This window comes from Anabas testudineus, chromosome 16, assembly GCF_900324465.2.
Source record: "Anabas testudineus chromosome 16, fAnaTes1.2, whole genome shotgun sequence".
Classification (NCBI taxonomy): Eukaryota; Metazoa; Chordata; class Actinopteri; order Anabantiformes; family Anabantidae; genus Anabas; species Anabas testudineus.
Genome location: NC_046625.1, coordinates 7321894 through 7341371, shown reverse-complemented (window position 1 = coordinate 7341371; position 19478 = coordinate 7321894). Strand labels below are relative to the sequence as shown.

Genomic DNA, 19478 nt, shown 5'->3' with positions numbered 1-19478 from the left:
GGAGAACTGCTTCAACTGTTTCACTCGTCGACTACAGCGTCCTCTTGCAGCAGGAAACATACATTATTGATGCACAACACTTTAAAGCTGTGTGAAAATCTGTTTTACTTATCCTTTTGAAAATTGATTTATCTGTTAGAATTTGAGTTTACGAAATTAAAACATAATAATAACACACTCCATACTCCTCCAGACGTACTCAAATGCTCAACTCTGTTAATCAGGTTTTCCCTCCACCACTTTTAGTCCTCTCCTATTTGTAGTTAGTGAGATAATTAAGATACCAAGGTAATAATTGATCCTGATATGCTATTCATTCATAGGAAAAGCAATTTCCTTTCTGATTGCTAACTGCCTTGGCTTCCAGTCAAGGTTTTACTTTGTACTCACTCACATGAAATAGTTGCCTCTCCTGTGAGCGTAAGGCCGAGTGCAGCAGGTGACAATATGCTCCATTAATAAATCACAATCCTCTATTGAATTAGAGTTGTTTATTTCTCTTTGAGTCCACTTGAAAGGTGTTTTTGACTGACAGTGGATGCGTTTCGAGTCCCAATGCTTTGTGACACAGAACTTTGCAAGTTTATTATTAAGAACTTCATTCAACTGTCTCTTGTTTTTCTTTCTTTTGTGATATTGATCAAAGAAACTAAAACCGAAAAAACTTAAACTTTAATCAGTTTAATCTCACGCTGGTGCTTTTATTGATTTAATTGTCATAATAAAATATGTTAAATGTGACTGATGAGACTTGAAATCTAAGGTAGCGTTGTTAGGGATATACAGCACATTGAAATACGCACTAAAAATAGTGATGCCTTTGAATAAGTAATCTGTATGTGTACTGTTTGAGAAGAGCATGTGTTGCTATGCAGGTCGTTAACTTGTAGCACAGTCTGGCATTGTAGAGCAGATGAAAATGTGAGTGGGTGAAGTGGTGTTTTTGTTCCAAAACAAATAAGGTTTAAAAGGCAGACACCACCAGCTGGCAAACAACCAGCCCTGCGGTAATATGATGGTCATTTTATTATATCAGGAAAAAATGTGTTCATCATAATGCCTTCCTGCCAGCAGGACTTTATAAATATGTATGCGTTTTGGCATGTTAATTATACCCAGGTCACATAGAGTTTGCATATAATTAGTTTTATAGAGGTATTAATCTGCAACGAGTAACAGATGATTGAGGGTTGTTGTTTTTTTTTTCCAACAGTAAGTAAAGATTCATTTATTTTTCAGATACTACGAACTTCCAGGTTCTGCCAGTTTTGTGTGAGAGATACTGTTTACGATTCCTACTGCCAAATAATTTTTGATGTCATCTTGTATCATTAGTTCAGAGTAGAGAGGCTGCAGCTTTGACTAACAATGCCAGAACCTCAGCAAAGGTCATCACATCCCTGCATTACACGTGCTTGATTACTGGGGTCACCAGGCAGGAAAGGCAACGGCTTATGAAAAATTCAGGATGATTTCAATTAGTGACAGGGAAAACCCTTTGATACCCGGATATGTGCCTGGATAAACACGCTGACAGACGAATTTATGAATAATACACTAACGGACTTTATGAGCGAGATTGATTTCTTCTCAGATCAATAATTCTCATACTTACCTTGATGTGAAAGTGCAGGTGTGGCCATTTAGAATCAGAGCACATCACCAGCCCTCTCCAGGGAACCTCACTCTTCCGTGTAAAAACGCGGTGCTGAAATATTCAGCATTAACTCCACTTGAAGCCAGTAGCACTGGTTCTCTGTTCTCCAGCTGCCTTGTAACGCACACACACACACACACACACAATGCACTCCCTTGCACTAATGTGTTTGCATACTAATGTCTAATGTGTGCTAAACACCTTTCTATCATTCCTCTGATGAGATCTGTGGGCTCTCGGATCCACAGTTGTTTGAATTGTTTGTTTGGAGTTTGTTATTCTCTTGTTAATGAAACACGAACGCACGCGGCATCTTGAAGCGTGGCCTGGAAGTCAGGCTGTAACCCAGAATACGAAGACTCCAATGGCAACTTATGACTTTGAAAGATGACTGAGAATTGAAATACTGGAATGGCAACCGAGCAGGTGGATTTATTTCCAGCCCTGACTTTAAAGGAATACTCCTTGAGGTTTATGTTTGTGGTTGAGCGTGTGCTACATTTTATGGACTGCCATTAATTATAACACGGGCAACTATATCCCAATCATAATGAATTGCAATCACTTTAACGATCCCCTGACTTTTCATTTAGCGTCATCATCACGTCAAAATGTCAATATGTATGAATCTTTAGTTTATGACCACTGTCAGCCTCAATTGTACTTTGTGTTTATTGCTAATTTCAGCATCCAATCAGGTAAAAACAGGAAACATTACACCTGCTGAAGATCATTTTTCTATAAAAATAGAAGGTATATTTACAAACACTCTAAGTACTGTGAATGCATCTTTTCTCGATAAAGTGATGGAGATGAGTTGGAAACCAACAGATGCTGAAAGTATTGTCAACATCTAATTTCGTGTTCCTCCTTTACAGTGAATACAGATCAGTCCATTCACAGCGTGATTCTTGCTTTGCTGAATTCTGAGCTTTGTAGCCTGTCATCCATTTGGCTTCTTTTGCTTTATGTGACTGGCAAAGTGGCTGCTGAGATTAGGCTCCACTTTAGGCATCACACATAACGCGTTTGCTCAGTAATCAAGGTCTCTCCGTTCTTTGTCTGTGGTGCTTTTCGTTTTGTCTTGTTTCTTACTCAAACCTCCTTTGTTTGTTTCTACAAATACGAGCTTGTAGTGAAGTTGCCACACTCAAGTGCAGAATTGAAATGTTTTTTTTGTTTGTTTGTTTGTTTGTTTTTATTGTGAGGAGGGGTTTTTTTGCATTTTTTTTTTCTTTTTTAAGGCTGAACCAATTTACCACAACAAACACCTGATTACAAATCAGAGAGGTGTGTGGGCGTATTGTAGTGGAGGAACGGGTTTCAGCCGTTTCGATTTTAATTAATGTCATCGTGTCAGCTACAGTTGTGTCACTGAGGGGACTGAGTGACCCTGCTGCACATTTTACATGCATTATTGTTGGTATCCAAAGAGTACTGACCCTCAGATCCCATTTCTTGTTCCCTTTGAGCTTGATGATTGAAACCAAGACAGTGAATTTTTGTGTCGGTCTCTACTGGCCGTCAATTAAAAGCAAAAAGTTCCCTTAAATAAACATAAACTGTGATTGATTTGAACTCAGTGTTAACCACAATATTCCACTGTTGTGCATTTGTTGCCCGGAGCACAACAGTAACAACACCAAGGACTCAAGATGCAAAGTCACGTGTTGTGTTGTGTCAGTGATTTGTGTGCTCACCATCCACCCTGGGCGCAATTCATAAATCAAGTATTCTCAGCACTAGAAGAAACGTCGTGACTGTACAAAAATCACCGTTGTGGAGAATTATCTCTTCCTCCATTTAGATGACCCCCTGCTTTCCTGAGCAGACCATGATTTACACGTTTTAGTTGACCTTGCACCTGCTGCCGCCTCATAACAATGTGGGGTTGGAGCTGCCCCAGACAAACAGAAGCGCTCCCTCTGAATTTTTCATACATAATCACTCTAAGCAACATATTTAGTACATTAGCTGTTCTAATGCCGAGTGCTGTTTGTTGCAGTGTTGTTGTTTTTACCAGCATCAGTCCATCAATGTGACTTCTAGTGCAGGTCTTTCAACAGCCTTGACTTTTCCTGTCAGCACAGATGAGATATTGCACCCATGAAGCTGCGGTTGTTCCTGGAGTAGTTTTCCGCTGTATTTGCAGTACTGTCTCTACTCACCACAAGGATGCTGGCCAATTAAAAACTCAAAATCTGTGTTATTCAGCAAAACCAAATGACTGTTGACTGCTGTGCAGAAGCCTACAGTGTGAAGGACTGAACTTCCTCTGAAAAGTTTATGCTTGGCTTCCAGATGGTCGACAGATCTGTTTAATGCACCGTGGGGGAGGATGTGACTGCTGCTGCAATAAAATTACACTAATTGCACTAAATAACACCAAGTATTATCATGCTTCTATTAAAAAAAATTTAACTGACTATATTGTCTTAGCGTTTAACATTTGGTCAACATTTTGAAACTGTTTGATGGTGGAAAAAATAACGTTTAATAATTAAATAGAACTAGTTTAGCAGCGTTACAGTACAAAAAACATCTATATGACGATGAAGATTAAAATTGTATCAGATCTAAAATATCTCGGGGAAATTCTGTCTTCAGCTTAATTTCACATTCATGGTGTGTAAGCGGTAAAATGGCGTGCTGTGCCAGGTCTAGAGGCAAAAGGGCAGGTGGGTGCTGACAGAAACGGGTGCACAGACACCATGAACAGAGGGAAGGAGCCAAGACCTGCCAAGCGTACACAGACACCAGCAAGCCCCCCAAATGACACAACATATGGAGTACAGCTGAGAAGCCCTCCGCCCGTCTCCACCCGCCATCTTCCCATCCTCTATTCCTGCCACACAGCAGCTCAGTGAAAAAACAGACACTGAAGCTGGGATAGCGAGTGGAGAATTTGAATATCTATTTTTGTTACAATGGCAACCATGTTAGGCGTTCTCAGAAGACATGCTAAATCGTATCCTGATTCACACTGTGAGTTCCTCTGCTGAAAACATTTGATTCTGCATAGTAAGTGAATCAGTGAGGCTTGTTAGGCAATAACATGTTTCTCTGCCGTATCAAAGACTGTGAGGTGATGCCTGAATGTTACCTCCTCGTGAAGACAGAATTCAAAACTGGAGACTATGAGCGCAGGAAGATTTATTTCTGATGACCACTTATCTTCATACGATCAATGCGATTGATATGTTGCTCTCCGCAACCGCTGTCCACCTGTCATTGATGAGGCAGGGGCAATGGAAAGCACTCTTGGCATTCGCTTTCCATCACTCTATTGTCAAGGCAGAAAAAAACTTCCCAGTCATTCTTGTCCAGGGAAAGAAATGTTTGTCACGTTTTCGGTGAGATAGAGATGATGGAGGAATCGAGGCATGGCAGCAATCTCCAGCATCAGCCATCAGAGCCTGAGAGTTCTCCGTCGATTTCTCTCCTCCTCTTTAGGCTTCATTTTGTTCTTCCTCGCCTTTGTCTGCTTTTCCTCACACTGACAATTGATGCAGGTCCAGCTTCTCACATATGAGGTATGCAAATCTGATCGAGGTCCGGCTGATTCGCTGACATTGGTTTGCCTCTTGGTTTGCAGAATCAGTAATTGGATTCATCCCTAAACCTAACCTGAATCCTAAACTGAGTTTTACAGACGGTTATAGAACTATGATAGTAACATTGATTGATGTATTCAGTGTCAAGACATGGCACCACTATGAGCAATTACAGTATTCATCACTGCTGTATTCCTTGTGGGAGAAACGTCTGTCATCTGTCACATGGATCTAAAGGATTAGGGCGGGTACAGTAAAATTCAAAGTACTGGACCGTGAAGACCGGGCTTTTCCTCTACAGTTCAGTGAGAGACAAGAAGCCGTTCAGTGTAATGGGCTACTGTTAAGATGCTTTCAGAGGGCAGCTATCACATTTGCTGCTAATGTCCATGATGGTGGTTCAACTTTGCCAATCTAGCGTGATGCGACCATGGCAACCACAGAAACTCCAGTTCAGCTAAATGATACGGGAGCTGATTACACTTTATCTGAGTGCCCTGAATTATTCACCACTTAAGCAGAGACCAGACAAACCGGATAAGAGACATAGCATGGATGCATCACCCTCAGTGTCTCATCTACTTACATGTTATTTATGTTATTTCACTGTTGTCAAGCAACAGTAGGTCTTCAGCCCTGCCCCTATCCCTCCCTCCAAATGGCATTAGTCATAGACAAACCAAGAAAGGTAGGTAGGAGGTATGTTGGGTTGGTTAAGCCTTGATGTATATTTTCAGACTCAGGCTTTTGGTTATGTGACTGTTTGTCCAGCAAGGCACAAAATTGTGAGGCCCTGTCTTACATTGTTTATAGCCAGTGTTGTATTTACAGCAAAAGGTATGTGGCCTTAACTAACCTCTGTCATACAGTTTTTTTGGCCACTGTAGTTATGCCCAGCTTCTCTTTATTGCATTTAGAAATTACCAAATTATTAAAGCTGGTTTTACTGTCTGTTATTTGTTTTTGATTGTTCCAAGTTGTTTCCTGAGTTTTTACTGTGTTTTGCATCTTTTATATATATAGTTTATAGCTGTCATTTATTGGTAATATCTATGTTTTCTTTTATGGCCCTCAATGGTCTCTAATCTTTATTTATTTATTTGTAGTAATTTATAAAATTTTAATCCTTTTTTATCATTAATTTTAGAACATCATCAATCTCAATGTGTGAGTGAGACAAGTGACATGCTAACCCTAACATTTAAAGATTCCTCTAATAGGCTGTCAGTACCTTTTTTTATTATGATTTTATTTATTAAAGCTTATTAAACCTGTCCATTTTAAGACTCAGCTTCCACATCTGTCTTTATTACACACTTACGCAGACTTACCCTTTACACAGGCTCAGTTAAACATTTACGATATTGGTTGGCAAAAGTTCATTAATTGTGTAATATTGCTGACCATTTTCTGTTAGACAACAACATACTCTATTCAGCTGTGTGAGATTTAAATTCAATTGCAGCGACCTGTGGTGTATGATATGGGTTTTCAGAATAAAAAGAAAATAATCAGGAGTCATTGCTGCACTGCGGATGCTGCAGGAAGTCAGACACAGAAGCAACTGGTTGATTTCTGAAAAGACAATTTAACCACATTTTAAATTTTACATTCATTTCAAGTGATGAAATGTGCAAATATACTGTTATAGTATGTTATTCTTTCTGCAACAATATGTTTTAGTTATTTATCTAACCATACTGTTGCTTTGCTAACTATCATTTCCTAGTGTTTGCATGTGTTTTCTAATTTGCAGGTGTATATATTGTTATTTTTGGCAGATCATTTTTGAATATAATAAAAGCAAGTTTAGTGGTCATGGTGTTTAGGAGTTCTTATTCTAAAAATGTGCAGCAAGTGCCTCGTAAAAGATGAGTTTAAAATGACCAAAAAAGAAAGATAATCAAATAACAGATGAAATACTGCAATGTCTGCAGCGGCTCATGAAGCTAAACAAGGAGTGAAAATTCAATGGGATTGTGAAATTGTATAAAAATGAAACTAATTTGAAGAAAGGGGAACTGATATATCCTCACAGCTTCTGTGGCTACTGCCCTGTTTGTTATCGTTAATGTTGTGAAAATGAGAGAGCAGATCTATTTATGAAACAATATGAGACTCTCACTGCTCTGTGGATTGGCTGGATTCTGTCCTAAAAGGAAAAGTAATCAGGGACACGTAATAGACAATAAACCTTGAATACATACAGTATATTATCTGTGTGTGTCAGGAAATAAATCAGGAAACAGAGAGTATGTACAGATAGAATAGAATCCGGATTGAGGACAGTAGAAAGTGGAGACTCTGGACATGTTCATCAGACACTATACCGTACTGTTGCATGTGGGTTTAGCACACGCTCATTTGCTTCAGCTTGTCACAGTTTTCTGCTGAGCATCATGGGAATTGGGGTGATGTCTTTTGCTTGCATAGCAAAAACACTGAGGGAGGCGACGCTGTTGATTCATCATTACTTGTTCTTGCTCTTGAGTAACTTGCTAGGTATTCCCTGCTTCTGTGTGAGCAGACACACCGTACAGTAGCTAATTAATTCGTTGACACTGAGTCGAGCGTGGGGAGACGGTTTGGGACAGCACCATGCAAAGGGAAATTTACAATATCCAAATGAGGCCTGACAGGTGACTGTGTCTCCAATGCGAGCCGCTGCATGCATGCTGGAAAGAACCACAAGGGGCATTTGTTTGGAAAATCGAAAAACTTGCTGACTCGTTTTTTCCTAATTGGTGTGGAATATAAAGGAGCCAACCTAGTTCTTGTCATTGTTAATTACACTTTAGGGTTTACACACATCTTGTTGCTTTTTGTCTTCTTTAGGAAAACCAGGAGAGAGGATTAGTTTACTAAGAACTGTGCATCTGTGGTTAGTTAGAAGAGACAGACTCCAGCAATAAAAAAAAAGTCCAAATTGCACAGAATGCATTGCGCAGCCGTTGTTTGCATGAACACAAAATGAAATTTGGATGAACAGGCGACGAATTCGAAGGCTTGTTAATTTGGTAACATGGAAACAAATGGTTTGCTTCTGCTAGTATGCCATCATTCTCCATCGGTTGTTGTAAATATCTCACTCAGTTTGTATTTTAACAGTTTCTTTTTCACAGAAACTGTTGCTCTTTGTTTCTGTGAGTGCATGTGTGTGTGTGTATGTGTGTGTGTGTGTGCGTCAGTCTCTCTCTGTTCCACCTCTCCTTTCCCCGGCTCCCTCTGCTGATTGCTATTCGAGCTTTGGAGGCTGCCTGAGCCCTAGAGCTCAAAGAGTTCAGAATGAGGAAGCAGAAATATAAAATGTGGGGGAGGAGGGGGGGGGGGGGGGGGGGGGGCACATATCAGTTACACTGCACATCAACGTGTTTGTCTCATAATGGGTCATTTCCATTAGAATGAAGGCTGCAAAAATCCTGTGCTGAACATGACGTGCTGAAAGTAAACAACACTTTATTGATAGATCAGTTTTTAAGCTACTATTCTTAATGTAAACATTCACTTTGTTCATACTTAACATATAATGACTTGGATGTCACCTCACATCCCGAAGCCTCTGTAGCTGGCTCTGTCTCACTTATTGCATATGTACTTTGCCTTTAGCTGTTGATGTCTACAAGAAATTTCAGTGTAACACTATTAAGTATTTAAAACAGCAACTAAAATGTTTGTAATTCCCGTCCACCAAGTCTCTCGTGGTCTGCATCCTCAGCATGGCGGGTAGAGCTATATCAACATCCAAAACAAGTGCACCAAAATTATCGACTGTAAGGCTGGGTTAGTCCCACTTTTTATCTCTTTCTGTCGACATACAAACATGCACACACACACACACACACACACGCACTCACAAACGCCCACACACAACCACTGGAAAAAAAGACACTCCGGCAAATACTGTTTACTGATATGCGGATTGGGTTTAAGAGCGGAACGCTGAGCATTTCAATCTAAACAGTAAACACTCTTAATTGGATTGTGTGCTTATGTGCTTTGATGTGAATCCTCTAAGGACTGTATATTATTAGGGCTAATTGATTCTGATACATATTTACACGAGTTTAGAAAATTAGTCCAAAACAAATGTGAGTGGTTTCATCATGAATCTAATGGCGCTGCATTACATGGCTCCTTTTGGTTCAAACAGCCATTACTGGAACATTGTGTCAGAGTTCACTGGTCATTTTGGCAATCTGGTGAGGCTGCTCTGTCTGTGTGAACATCTTGTGGAAATGACACCATGGACCTCCTGCTCATCACAAATGAGGCCCGGAGGGGGTGATGGGAGCCGAGCAGCAGGGCTCACCATCACCCTGAGGTTGAAAGGTGGAGCACGCAGCCTCTGTTTCTGACCTTGTGTACCATCATCTGCCTCCAGAGGGTGTGTGTTAAGTGATTCAACCTGGTCCACATGGGATATAGGTCTGCTGTAGAGTCCCTAGTAATGTCAGCCAGTGCAACACAAAGTATGGGCAGGCCACCACCACCATGTGCACTTGAATATGTGTATGTCTGGGCTCTTATTGGGCATGTGGGCTGTTCTGAACCCGACAAGTCAAATAGCAAAGTTCAAGACAAGTGAAGAACCATCTCTAATGACAGACAGATGGTCTTTGAATTGCAGGAGCAGAGGATTGGGCCTGTAGGTAGATTGAAGGCCGGTGCCACTTTTTGACATCGCTTCCCCCCCCAGGTGACACTGTGTGTGGAGAAAATAACATGAGCTCCTCGGCCAAGCGGGCATTCACTCCTTTGGTTTCAGATCACCTGCAATTTGAATTCCATTACTTGCCGTGCCACACTTCAAATAAAGCTCAGGCCTATTAATTACCAAAGTATGGGTTTAGGGTAAAGGTGAACGTGCAATTACAGAATTAAATCAAGCCCCCGTTTAGCTTGTCAGTCCTGACAGAAATAATTTGGGTGAATTATTAAATGCTTCCACTGCTCTCACCTGCTTCATTGTCGGCTCACACAAATCCAACTGCAAGAATCCAAGCACTGCTCTCCTCCCGCTCTCATATACTGTCAAACGATTAATTCTGCTTTTGTCGGAGTTAGTGTTGATTAAGGATAAAACGTGTAAGATTCCAAATGTTTTCTGTGTTCTTTGAATCATTTAATAATAGAGGTCAAGCTTATCGTTGTGTCATTTTAAAATTTGTGGTGGTTTCGGTAATCATGGCAAAAATATATATCACAGCTTCAGGTGGAGTGAAATGGAAGTTTTAATTAGCTACCTGTTCATGTAGTTTAAAGTCCTGAGGTGATTAAGCATGATTAATTATGCTGGGGTTGCAAAATAGATCACATTCAAATTACACCAAGGCTGGTCATGGAGACATTTTACATTGTGTCAACCAAGCATATACCAACTTTACTTTTGCTGCGAATTAAAAGTGTGATCAAAATGTACACGGAAGCATAAATATTAGCAAGACTCAAATCCTTGCTGCCATGTTTTAAATGGTTCACCACTTAATAAACATAAACATAATAAAAAATGAAAATGTCCTTTTTTTTTTGCTCAATTCTGCTACTAGCAAGCATTTTAACTAATTGCCTGTGATGAAGCAATTTGCCAGTAGCTGACTGGATTCAGTGCTTAGGTTCAGGTCTCTATGACAACCAGCTGTCTGTAATTAGTAAATCAAGCCAGGGTGAGGGTTTGGACAGGCAGAGTGGCTGCAAAAGAAGTCAAGAGTGACGAGTGTCTCAGTAATTGCATTGCCATGAAGTTTATGCTGCCATAACTGCAGGGATGTCTGTACTGCTGGTGGTTTTTCTCAGGTATTTAAAATCTGGATGTTTCCTGTGGTTAAAAAACAATCAGCTGCTCAGCGCTGTGCTGTTTGGCTTATACTGTTTGTTGTCTTTTGCAGCACCGTCATGCTTCACTCTGTGTCAGCTGGAGGTGTGTATTGTGCTAAAACAGCGAGAGGTATGTAGTGTGCTTTGATTGATGTTACTGCTTTCTTATAATTACCAATTAGTGGGTGTATCTGACATTTTACAGCAATAGTCGCAGCAAAAACAATAAATAGATTTTTGCAAATATTTCTGCTTTCACTGTAGCTCGTGCTGCTGCCTTGGGTTTGGATTACCCTGGAGTTCATGGCGCCCCTGATCTGTATAAACCAGCTCATTATGGGATGCACCACAGCCCAATGCCATTAAGGCCTTACCTGTACAGTGGCCCTGAACCTGCTGTGATTGATCCTAACGTTTATCCAAGATCCTCGGATGACAGTGCACCTAAACAAGCTCACCCCTGGAATCCTGAATCCACATTTCAAGTGAGCCGTGGCGCTTACAATCCAGTTCAAAGTGAACACGCCACCGAACAAGTGCTCAGCTTCCCCAGAGGACAGCCAGTTAGCAACAGCGAGTCCAATTTTGAGGAGGTCAAGCATGTTGCCCCAACAAGGCCTGAAACCCCCAGCCAGTCTGAGTTTATGATTTGGGAACGTCAAGGTCACACCAAGCCGCTTCAATTTGTCTACAATGAGCATGACCTTGTTTTTGATAAGTCTGTCCCAAATAGACATGCCATGTCTCTGACTGGACTCCCTCTGCCGCAAAGCAGAGGTCGTGGCACTTACCAGAGGGGTCTAACTAGAAATGGCTCTGGCTTTGGAAGAGAAGTCCCCGTCCTTGGTTCCACTTATTTAACTAACCATCCCGACACGAGGGCAATGGAGAGAAGAGGCCCCGTGTTTGTTCCATGGGAAAGGCCTCCCATTGGGTTTCCTGCCCATCGTGCTCGGCTCCTGCACAGAAACGACAACGTCAAACAGTCAGTTCAAGGTGACCTTTTTCCTAGACTTGCTCTAAAACCAGTACTAGTTAGAATAAGTCCATGAACTTAAAGAATCTGGCACAGAGCTTTGATGCCTTGTCAAATTGTGTCCCTGTGAGGAGTAAAGCGAACAGACAAGCATTTTGTGATGGTGGAAACAGAATGATTTTCAGTCTGCTTCTGCCTCAATGTCCATCCTATGTGTGTACAGACTCTGTAATACAATGTTGTTTCCTCAACTGTAGCTCTAAAAGGCAGATCATGCATTGCTCCTTGAACATAAAATTTGCAAATAATTATAATTTTCTGTATTTCTTTGTTTTTTATTCCCCCCCCACTTCATCTCTCACTAAGGTCTGAATGTTACCAGAGTGCCATCTGTTGGTGCAAAAAGGTAGATACCCTGTTGCTTCATTGCTGTATACAGGTGCTGCTTAACAAAAGGTCAGCCTTTGACAAATCCCACGATCTGTTTACAATGTGGTGTTTGCAAGTACTTGTAGTGGTTATGCAAATTTCTCCAAATAGCCTTGGTCTTCCAGTGGTAAAGCAGTTCATTAATGTGGCAGTTTTAAGAGACAAATGAGTTGTTAAATTGCAGTTTTATGTTTTGAATTTGAGTAACTGCATCAGCAAATCTTAAATATTTGTCTTTGCACTAATTTCTTACCCAGATTAGAGCAGACCAGAGAGACCAGTTGAAGAAAATCTTTATGAAGTGTCATCGGGTTTTGTTTCCTTCCTGAAGGAGAATTTGAGTGTGTGGAATGGGAAACGGATAAGGTTACCCACTGCACTGACCCGTAAATCAATCAATCAGAAGCCAGAAAGTGAGTTGGGTATGAGCACTTGTCCAGAACATGATTAAGGAAATGAGTGACAGAACAAAGTACAGCAATCAACTATGGGGAACGGTAAGGAATGTAGTCAAGAGTGGTCATACATCATAGAGGATGTCAAGTTGGGCAGAAAAAAGGACTGTTCAGCAACAGCAAGCATTGAATTTGAAGCCCACCCAGAGATCACAAGTTTGATGTAAGACTAAATTCAAAGCATAGAAACAGAGGATATGTCTAAATCATTTCAAGTTCAGTGTCACGTAACCCGCAAACTGAACCGGAGCAACTATTTAAATGTTACTGATTGCAACACGTACACACACTATGACACCCTGCAGTTGTTTGCCTCCTTACCCTCAATCAATGACTTAATGACCCTTTTTACTGTTGGAAAAAAGAAGGTGAAAGTGAGCCCTGTTAGGAAAGCTAGCTGTGTATACATATGGGCTGTAGCGACCCAAGCTAAACCTGGGCTACCTTTAGTAAGGCAAGCACACGTTGCCAGCCAAGATTTATTTACATAAATATAAACCTTTTGGGAATTGATTGCATGAGGACTTATTATAGTCATTTTAGAGGCCATAGTTTGCAGTGTTGTATTGCCATTTATGACTTATTCCATGAACATCAAGGGTGTATGGCAATGCAGTTAAATCAGCTCATCCATCGCAGTGTTTCATAAATAACCAAACAAGTGCCATCATGTCTTGCTGTTGTATTTAATTATATTTCACACATTTCCTTTTGTACACACTCTGTAATTATCTACAGCAGTGAAAAATTAACATGCTCTTAGAGTCTGTTCCTCACTGCCTGCAACACTGGGAAAATAAATGTATATACCTGGCTCTAAGTCTATGCTCTTTATCATGTCTGCTTACAAAATGTGTCTGTCCTTGCCTGAAAAATGGGCAAACATTGAGGCAATGCATTTCCTCTACAGATTAGAACAATGGCCACTTTTTGTGCTATTTGAGAAACTGAGAAGAAACAATGAACACCACTAAAATAGCTCTGCAGCTTTGTAACCAGCAATACTGGGCACATTTAGCAAACGGCGGCAGCAAATAATAAATAACACAGAAAACCATACTTGTTCAACAATCCCAGCCCTGTGGCGATTTTGCTGTCGATTGTTCCAGTTTATCATCGAATAAAGTTTTCAGTCTTGTGGCACTGCCTGTGGCCTGGCATCCCCAACAGAATCCCACAGGTCCGCTGGGTATTTATGTCAGCCGGATCATTGTTCACAGACCAGCACGGCACAAGTTTACACAGCCTGCAAAGAAAGTTGTCAGTCAACATAGTAAATCAAGCTTCTACTGCTCTTGTTGTGAGAGTTTCCTTAAAAATCTATTTTAAAAAGTCTTTAAACTTTAAATGTAGACAACCTCAAGGTAATTAATGCAAACACAGACAACCCGTGCATATTTAAATGAGACTGCTGAGTGAAGAGGCTGCTTTGCATACCTTTTTGTGGTGTTGTATTCAGGTGCTTATTTGTTTACTTAGTATAACATTATGAGAAGGAGGACATTAAATAATATGCAACAAAAACAGATAAAATTACACAATAAAATCTGGGCATATATTACCAAAACAAATGTATATTAATAAAACCATTGCTTTGTCATCATTCATATAATACATTACAACAATTTACATACAAATGTTACTGAAGATGGCAAACCTACACAGTTTGACCTACTCTCTTTAACATTGTGGTAGTGACTTTAAACTGAAAAGGTAAATAATTGTAATTCTTGGCTCCACAGAGCCTAAAAGAACAGTTACCCATGTTGTTAATGAGCCATCAGCCCTAGCTCCAGTTTTATGGGCATGAGCTGCCTCAACAAGACGAAGGTGCTCTTTCTAAATGTCTTTCAATTAAATGACTCTTTTTCAAATGTAACCATTCAAGCTATTGGTATCACTGTTGCCAGCACAAGCTGTTGGCTTCAAACTTAAAACAACCATTACTAACTCCTACATTGAGGTAAAAACAAATGGTTTTGTCTTTTGAAAGGTGATGAAGGTTTCGTCATCTGTGGTGTGAGAATACGTCTCTTTGCATCAGAGACAAAGCTGCCTCTACTTTGAAATACAGCCCACCTAATGACGTGAAGCTGGGTCCAACTTAAATTATTGTATAACTGTTAAACTTCTAACTTTAATGTTTTCACGTTGCGGAAAAACTGCCTTGTAGCCTCATAATTTCAGGGCCTACAGAATCACCAAAGGGAAAGAAAAGGTTTGAGAAGCTGCTCCTTATGTAGTTTTGAGTTACATTACCAGCCTTTTGGTCAGAGACAATACTAGTAATGAAAAAGAAGAAAAGGTTTGTGTTACGCACTAGTGAGGCATATTTCGTTCTCTAATTCTGCCTTCCTCTTGTATACTTTGAATTATTCAGGACGAGGAAGTCACACTAACGCTGTGGTTTAAGGTTAAAGACAGATTTAAACTTGTGTTTCCTGGGTTAAGATCATATGAACCCTTATTCCTCACAGCTCTATCCCATGGTTTAGTCTGATTCAGATGCTTTATCTTTTAAAAATGTGGCTTAACACCCACAGAGGTCATTGTATCTGATGTTTAACTGAAGGACACATTTACGGTACACAGCTCAGATCAACAGAAACAACCAGTTGTGAAATAATGCATAACCACACAGTACGTGCAAGGAGTCATATAGTCAGTTTCCCTGGAACAAGCAATGATACACTGTGGATTTACTGTTGGATAAAGTCCCACTACAGTGATAATATTCTACAGCATGTTTGATTATTATTTGGATCATAGATAATGCAGTAGATTGGAGGGAAACATGACTCCTGAAAGGGGACAGCTAAAAGGAAAAGAGGAAAATAAGAATTTCAGCACACAGCTGCATTTTAAAGCTGAGTCATGCTTAAGCTAAGATCTGATGCTAAACCTATTTATTTTATATTTATCGTTTATGTAACCAGGGAAAATTCCATTGAGAGTAACCAACTTAGATGGCCAAATCACAGTTTCTGACAAGACAAACAATAAAATGCAAATATAAGTGTTAAGACAACTGTAACTAGACAATAGGTGAAGTTACAAAATAGTTGTCACTTTTAATAAAAATAAAATAAGTTAACAACAAAGACAAGAAGAAAAACAGCCCCGCTGTATTTTACCTGCCTGGTAGACCTGCGAGTGATCAGCTGTGCATGGTGCATTGAGAATACAGAATAGTGAAGCTCACAGCTGTTGTGTTCACTGTTGCCGGTTGACAGGTGAACCGACATGAAGCAGAACCAGTTAACTGAACTTTCAGTGTGTCCTGGAGTCAGTGTCTTATTGAATATTAAGAGGAGGAAATCAGCTTCTGAGGGCACTTGATGACTGGTAACTACAAGTATTTAAGCATTTAAAGGAACTCATTTACATTTTTCATTAGCTATACTGCATGAGTTTTGCCGCTCAGGTTATAACACACATCTCTTTTAAAGCAACTTAAATTGTCTTCCTTTACACAAGCCCACAGAATATGGTCATTAATAAGAGCATGTTTTTTTTGTGTGTGTGTGTGTGTGTGTGTGTTTGCTCCTTGTGTTCCTTTCCTCTCCTCTTGTTGTCCCACATGAGGCTTTCAGTGAACCCACTATAGTCTGCCAGCACAACTGACCTGTGGTAAGGGGGAAATCAATAGTCAATTCCATTTTGCAGCTAGCGTGTGACAGGTACTAGATAGGAGTGGATTGGGTGCATGTAAGGAGCAGGAGCGTGAGTCGGAGCTTGTCTGACCCCCTTCTCTCTCTCTCTCTCTCTCTCTCTCTCTTTCTCTCTATCTCTCTATCACATAGGCTCACTCGACCAACCATCTTAGTAGAAACAGCAGTGAGGTGCAAGAGGTAACATGCCTCGATGTACAACAACTGAAGGGTATGTAGACACATTATTTAGTGTTGAACATGATAGATGATTGTGATTATACCTGAAGAAACTTTTGAACTAATACAGGCACATTACAATAGAGATACACAGCAAAACCAACTACATTCCTCTCATATGTTAATACACTTTGCTCTGTACATACTGTACGCAAACTCCATCCATACACATGTTCATGATAATAACAGAGATGATAGGAATGAAAACAACAGCACCCATCTGAGACTTTTAATAATGTGGGCAGCAACTACACAGCACATACACTGCAGGTTACATTTCAGTTTCAGAAGAAGGGGTGTTTTTTTTGTCACACTAGAAGTGTGGCTCTAGGGATGGTGGCATCTCTCAATTGGAGGGTCAAATACCTAGTCATTGGGTGGGTTGCATTCAAAGTCTGTGCAGCTGTTCCAGTTGATGCTAACAGGCTTAAGAAAGTTCAGCATGTTAGCATCTATGATGCATAAAGAAACATAACATAACTTATATTTAATACCCTTTTCATTTACATACACTACCATACAACATTCTCCACACTTTCAATAGTAATTATTACTATATACTGTTGTACACTCATTTCATTCACGTCTTTCATTAAACTGTGGGTACCTTCAACAAAAGGGTGCAATTTAAAAGCTATTTTCAATATGTATGAAAAATATTCATATATATAAATAAAAATAGTTTTAGATTTGAATGTATTCATCCATGATTAGCAGAAGCCATGATTACGGCAGTTGTGATTGCAGTTAACGGCTCTGATTCTCTCTACATGAGTGGATAGATATGAGAGGATATTTCCAGCAGTGACTAATTGGGAGTTAGTCACATCTCCAATGCGAAGAAGAATCTAAAGAGGAGACATTTTATTTTGTACATTACAAGGACCGTAATCAAACCGAGCAAAGCTTCATCAGTTCAACTTAGCTTTGGGGCCCTCAGCTAATTTTACTGCTCAGTGAAACATGGAATGTAACATCCAGTGGATGGAGAACGCTTCGTTCATTACTGCTGATTAGGAAACGAGATCATGCAAAATACATCAACGCATGATAACCAGTTAATATATTTTTAATTAGTGCCCACTTTTCTTTTCTCTTAAAAGTTCATAGTCACAAATTATGGTGGAATATTTTACCCAAAAAACAAAAGAAAATTAAAATAAAAAATGAACATTTTCAATTTGGAAAACAACATTTTCATCTTTATCCGCACTCTGCACTATATGTAAATTATGAGGCGTGACCTGAACAGGATCAGCCTTTGATTGAGCTGTAATCAGTTCAATTTTCTGTTTGCTTGCAGTTAAATAAACAAATTTTAATTTAAAACAAATTTCTAGCTTACTCCTTAGTGCTATAGTACTGTACTTAAGCACAATTTTGATGTACTTGACTATTTCCGACTTACTTTTACTTCCACTACAATTCAGAGGGAAATATTGTACTTTTAACTATGCTGCATCTATTTGACAGCTTTACTTTCTAGTTACTTCACAGATTATTAATACCTCTGTACAGTCTGTCAATGCCAGCTACAGTAGCTCCAAAGCAGATGTTGTTTTGCCTTCAGTCAAGTCAAGAGATGACAGGAAATCTCTGATAGTCTGAATATTGTGATGATGTGTAACATATAATGAATTACTAACATTTCCTGTAGTCAATAGTGTGATTTTATGGGCAGAATGAACTGTATTTTGGTAACTAGACGGTTCATTAAGTCCAAGGAAGCCACGGTGTAGCTTGTCCCCTGCTGAGGTTAGCCCTCTCCCCAGGTTTTTGTAGGACAAATCAGCAGGCTGCCCCGGTATAAGTCTCCTAATTTATATACTGTACAGTGTAAAAAAAGGAAAACAGAAATTGGAAAATTGAAAATGGCTTATTCCATATGTAACATTTATTTTAGAATTTTGGGTAAAATATTCCTTCATAAAAACCCACTACTGTGTGCATTTACTTCTTCCTTAAGTTAGTGTCCATTATGTTTTTGAGGGCGGCAGAGTGACCGAGCAGGAATACAGCTGTTAGATTAAAAGTTGAGTGGATGAGCTCACCGGCTCTCACTCTTGCATCATTTTAAAATGAGGCCCCAGTCAGAGAATCATTTTACAATTTAATATCTAATAAACGTGATATGGCAAGTAGTTTCAAGTGCCCTTGGGGGGTCAAGGCACAGTTTACAATCCCATTTAAGAGCTTGTTCTATTACCATGCTGACAAAGGCCTAGATAGGCGTAGAGAGGGAGATGACTGTGTTTTGCAGCAGATCTGCTACTTCAAAGGTCACACTCAACACAGGGGGGTCAGACTGAACCGGGCTTATTGCATTCCTCAAGACAGTTCCCCTGAGTTACATTATAGGGCATTTAATAGCAGCCATATTAACACCTTGTGCGAAAAGACCATCTAATAAAGTTGAAAATCCTTCCATACTCTCAGATAAGCAAAGGGCAGACACATCCCCGGTTCGGAGACCGATGATTAATTGATTCGAATTGAGGTGTAATGACGGCTCTTATTACTCCAACTGCCATCACAAAGGCAATAAACAGCATTATATATAACGTGTAAAGAATTATGAAATTTAATTTCATATTTGATTATTTTAGTCGCACTGTTCAATTCTTGTCTTTTGAGAAAACCATGAATTTGAACGCCCCACTTTTTCCTTCCCACAACTGGGCCCCGTCAGTCATGTGTTTCTTC

General features: G+C 39.8%; 1 protein-coding gene across 1 annotated transcript; it reads left to right on the top strand.

Moving 5' to 3' along the window:
* The first annotated feature begins 10877 nt into the window (after positions 1-10877).
* Positions 10878-13694, top strand: LOC113169206. Its single transcript, XM_026370419.1, has 5 exons — positions 10878-11004; positions 11097-11155; positions 11290-12021; positions 12368-12407; positions 12688-13694. Exons 1-5 carry the CDS (start codon positions 10976-10978, stop codon positions 12713-12715), a joined length of 888 nt encoding a protein of 295 aa, XP_026226204.1. The 5' UTR covers positions 10878-10975; the 3' UTR covers positions 12716-13694.
* Positions 13695-19478: the final 5784 nt, after the last annotated feature.

Coding starts and splice junctions, on each gene's coding strand:
- LOC113169206 (XM_026370419.1), top strand. CDS start 10,976: ATGTCTGTACTGCTGGTGGTTTTTCTCAG. Junction 11,005..11,096: donor CTGCTGGTGGTTTTTCTCAG/GTATTTAAAATC, acceptor TGTCTTTTGCAG/CACCGTCATGCTTCACTCTG. Junction 11,156..11,289: donor TTGTGCTAAAACAGCGAGAG/GTATGTAGTGTG, acceptor CTTTCACTGTAG/CTCGTGCTGCTGCCTTGGGT.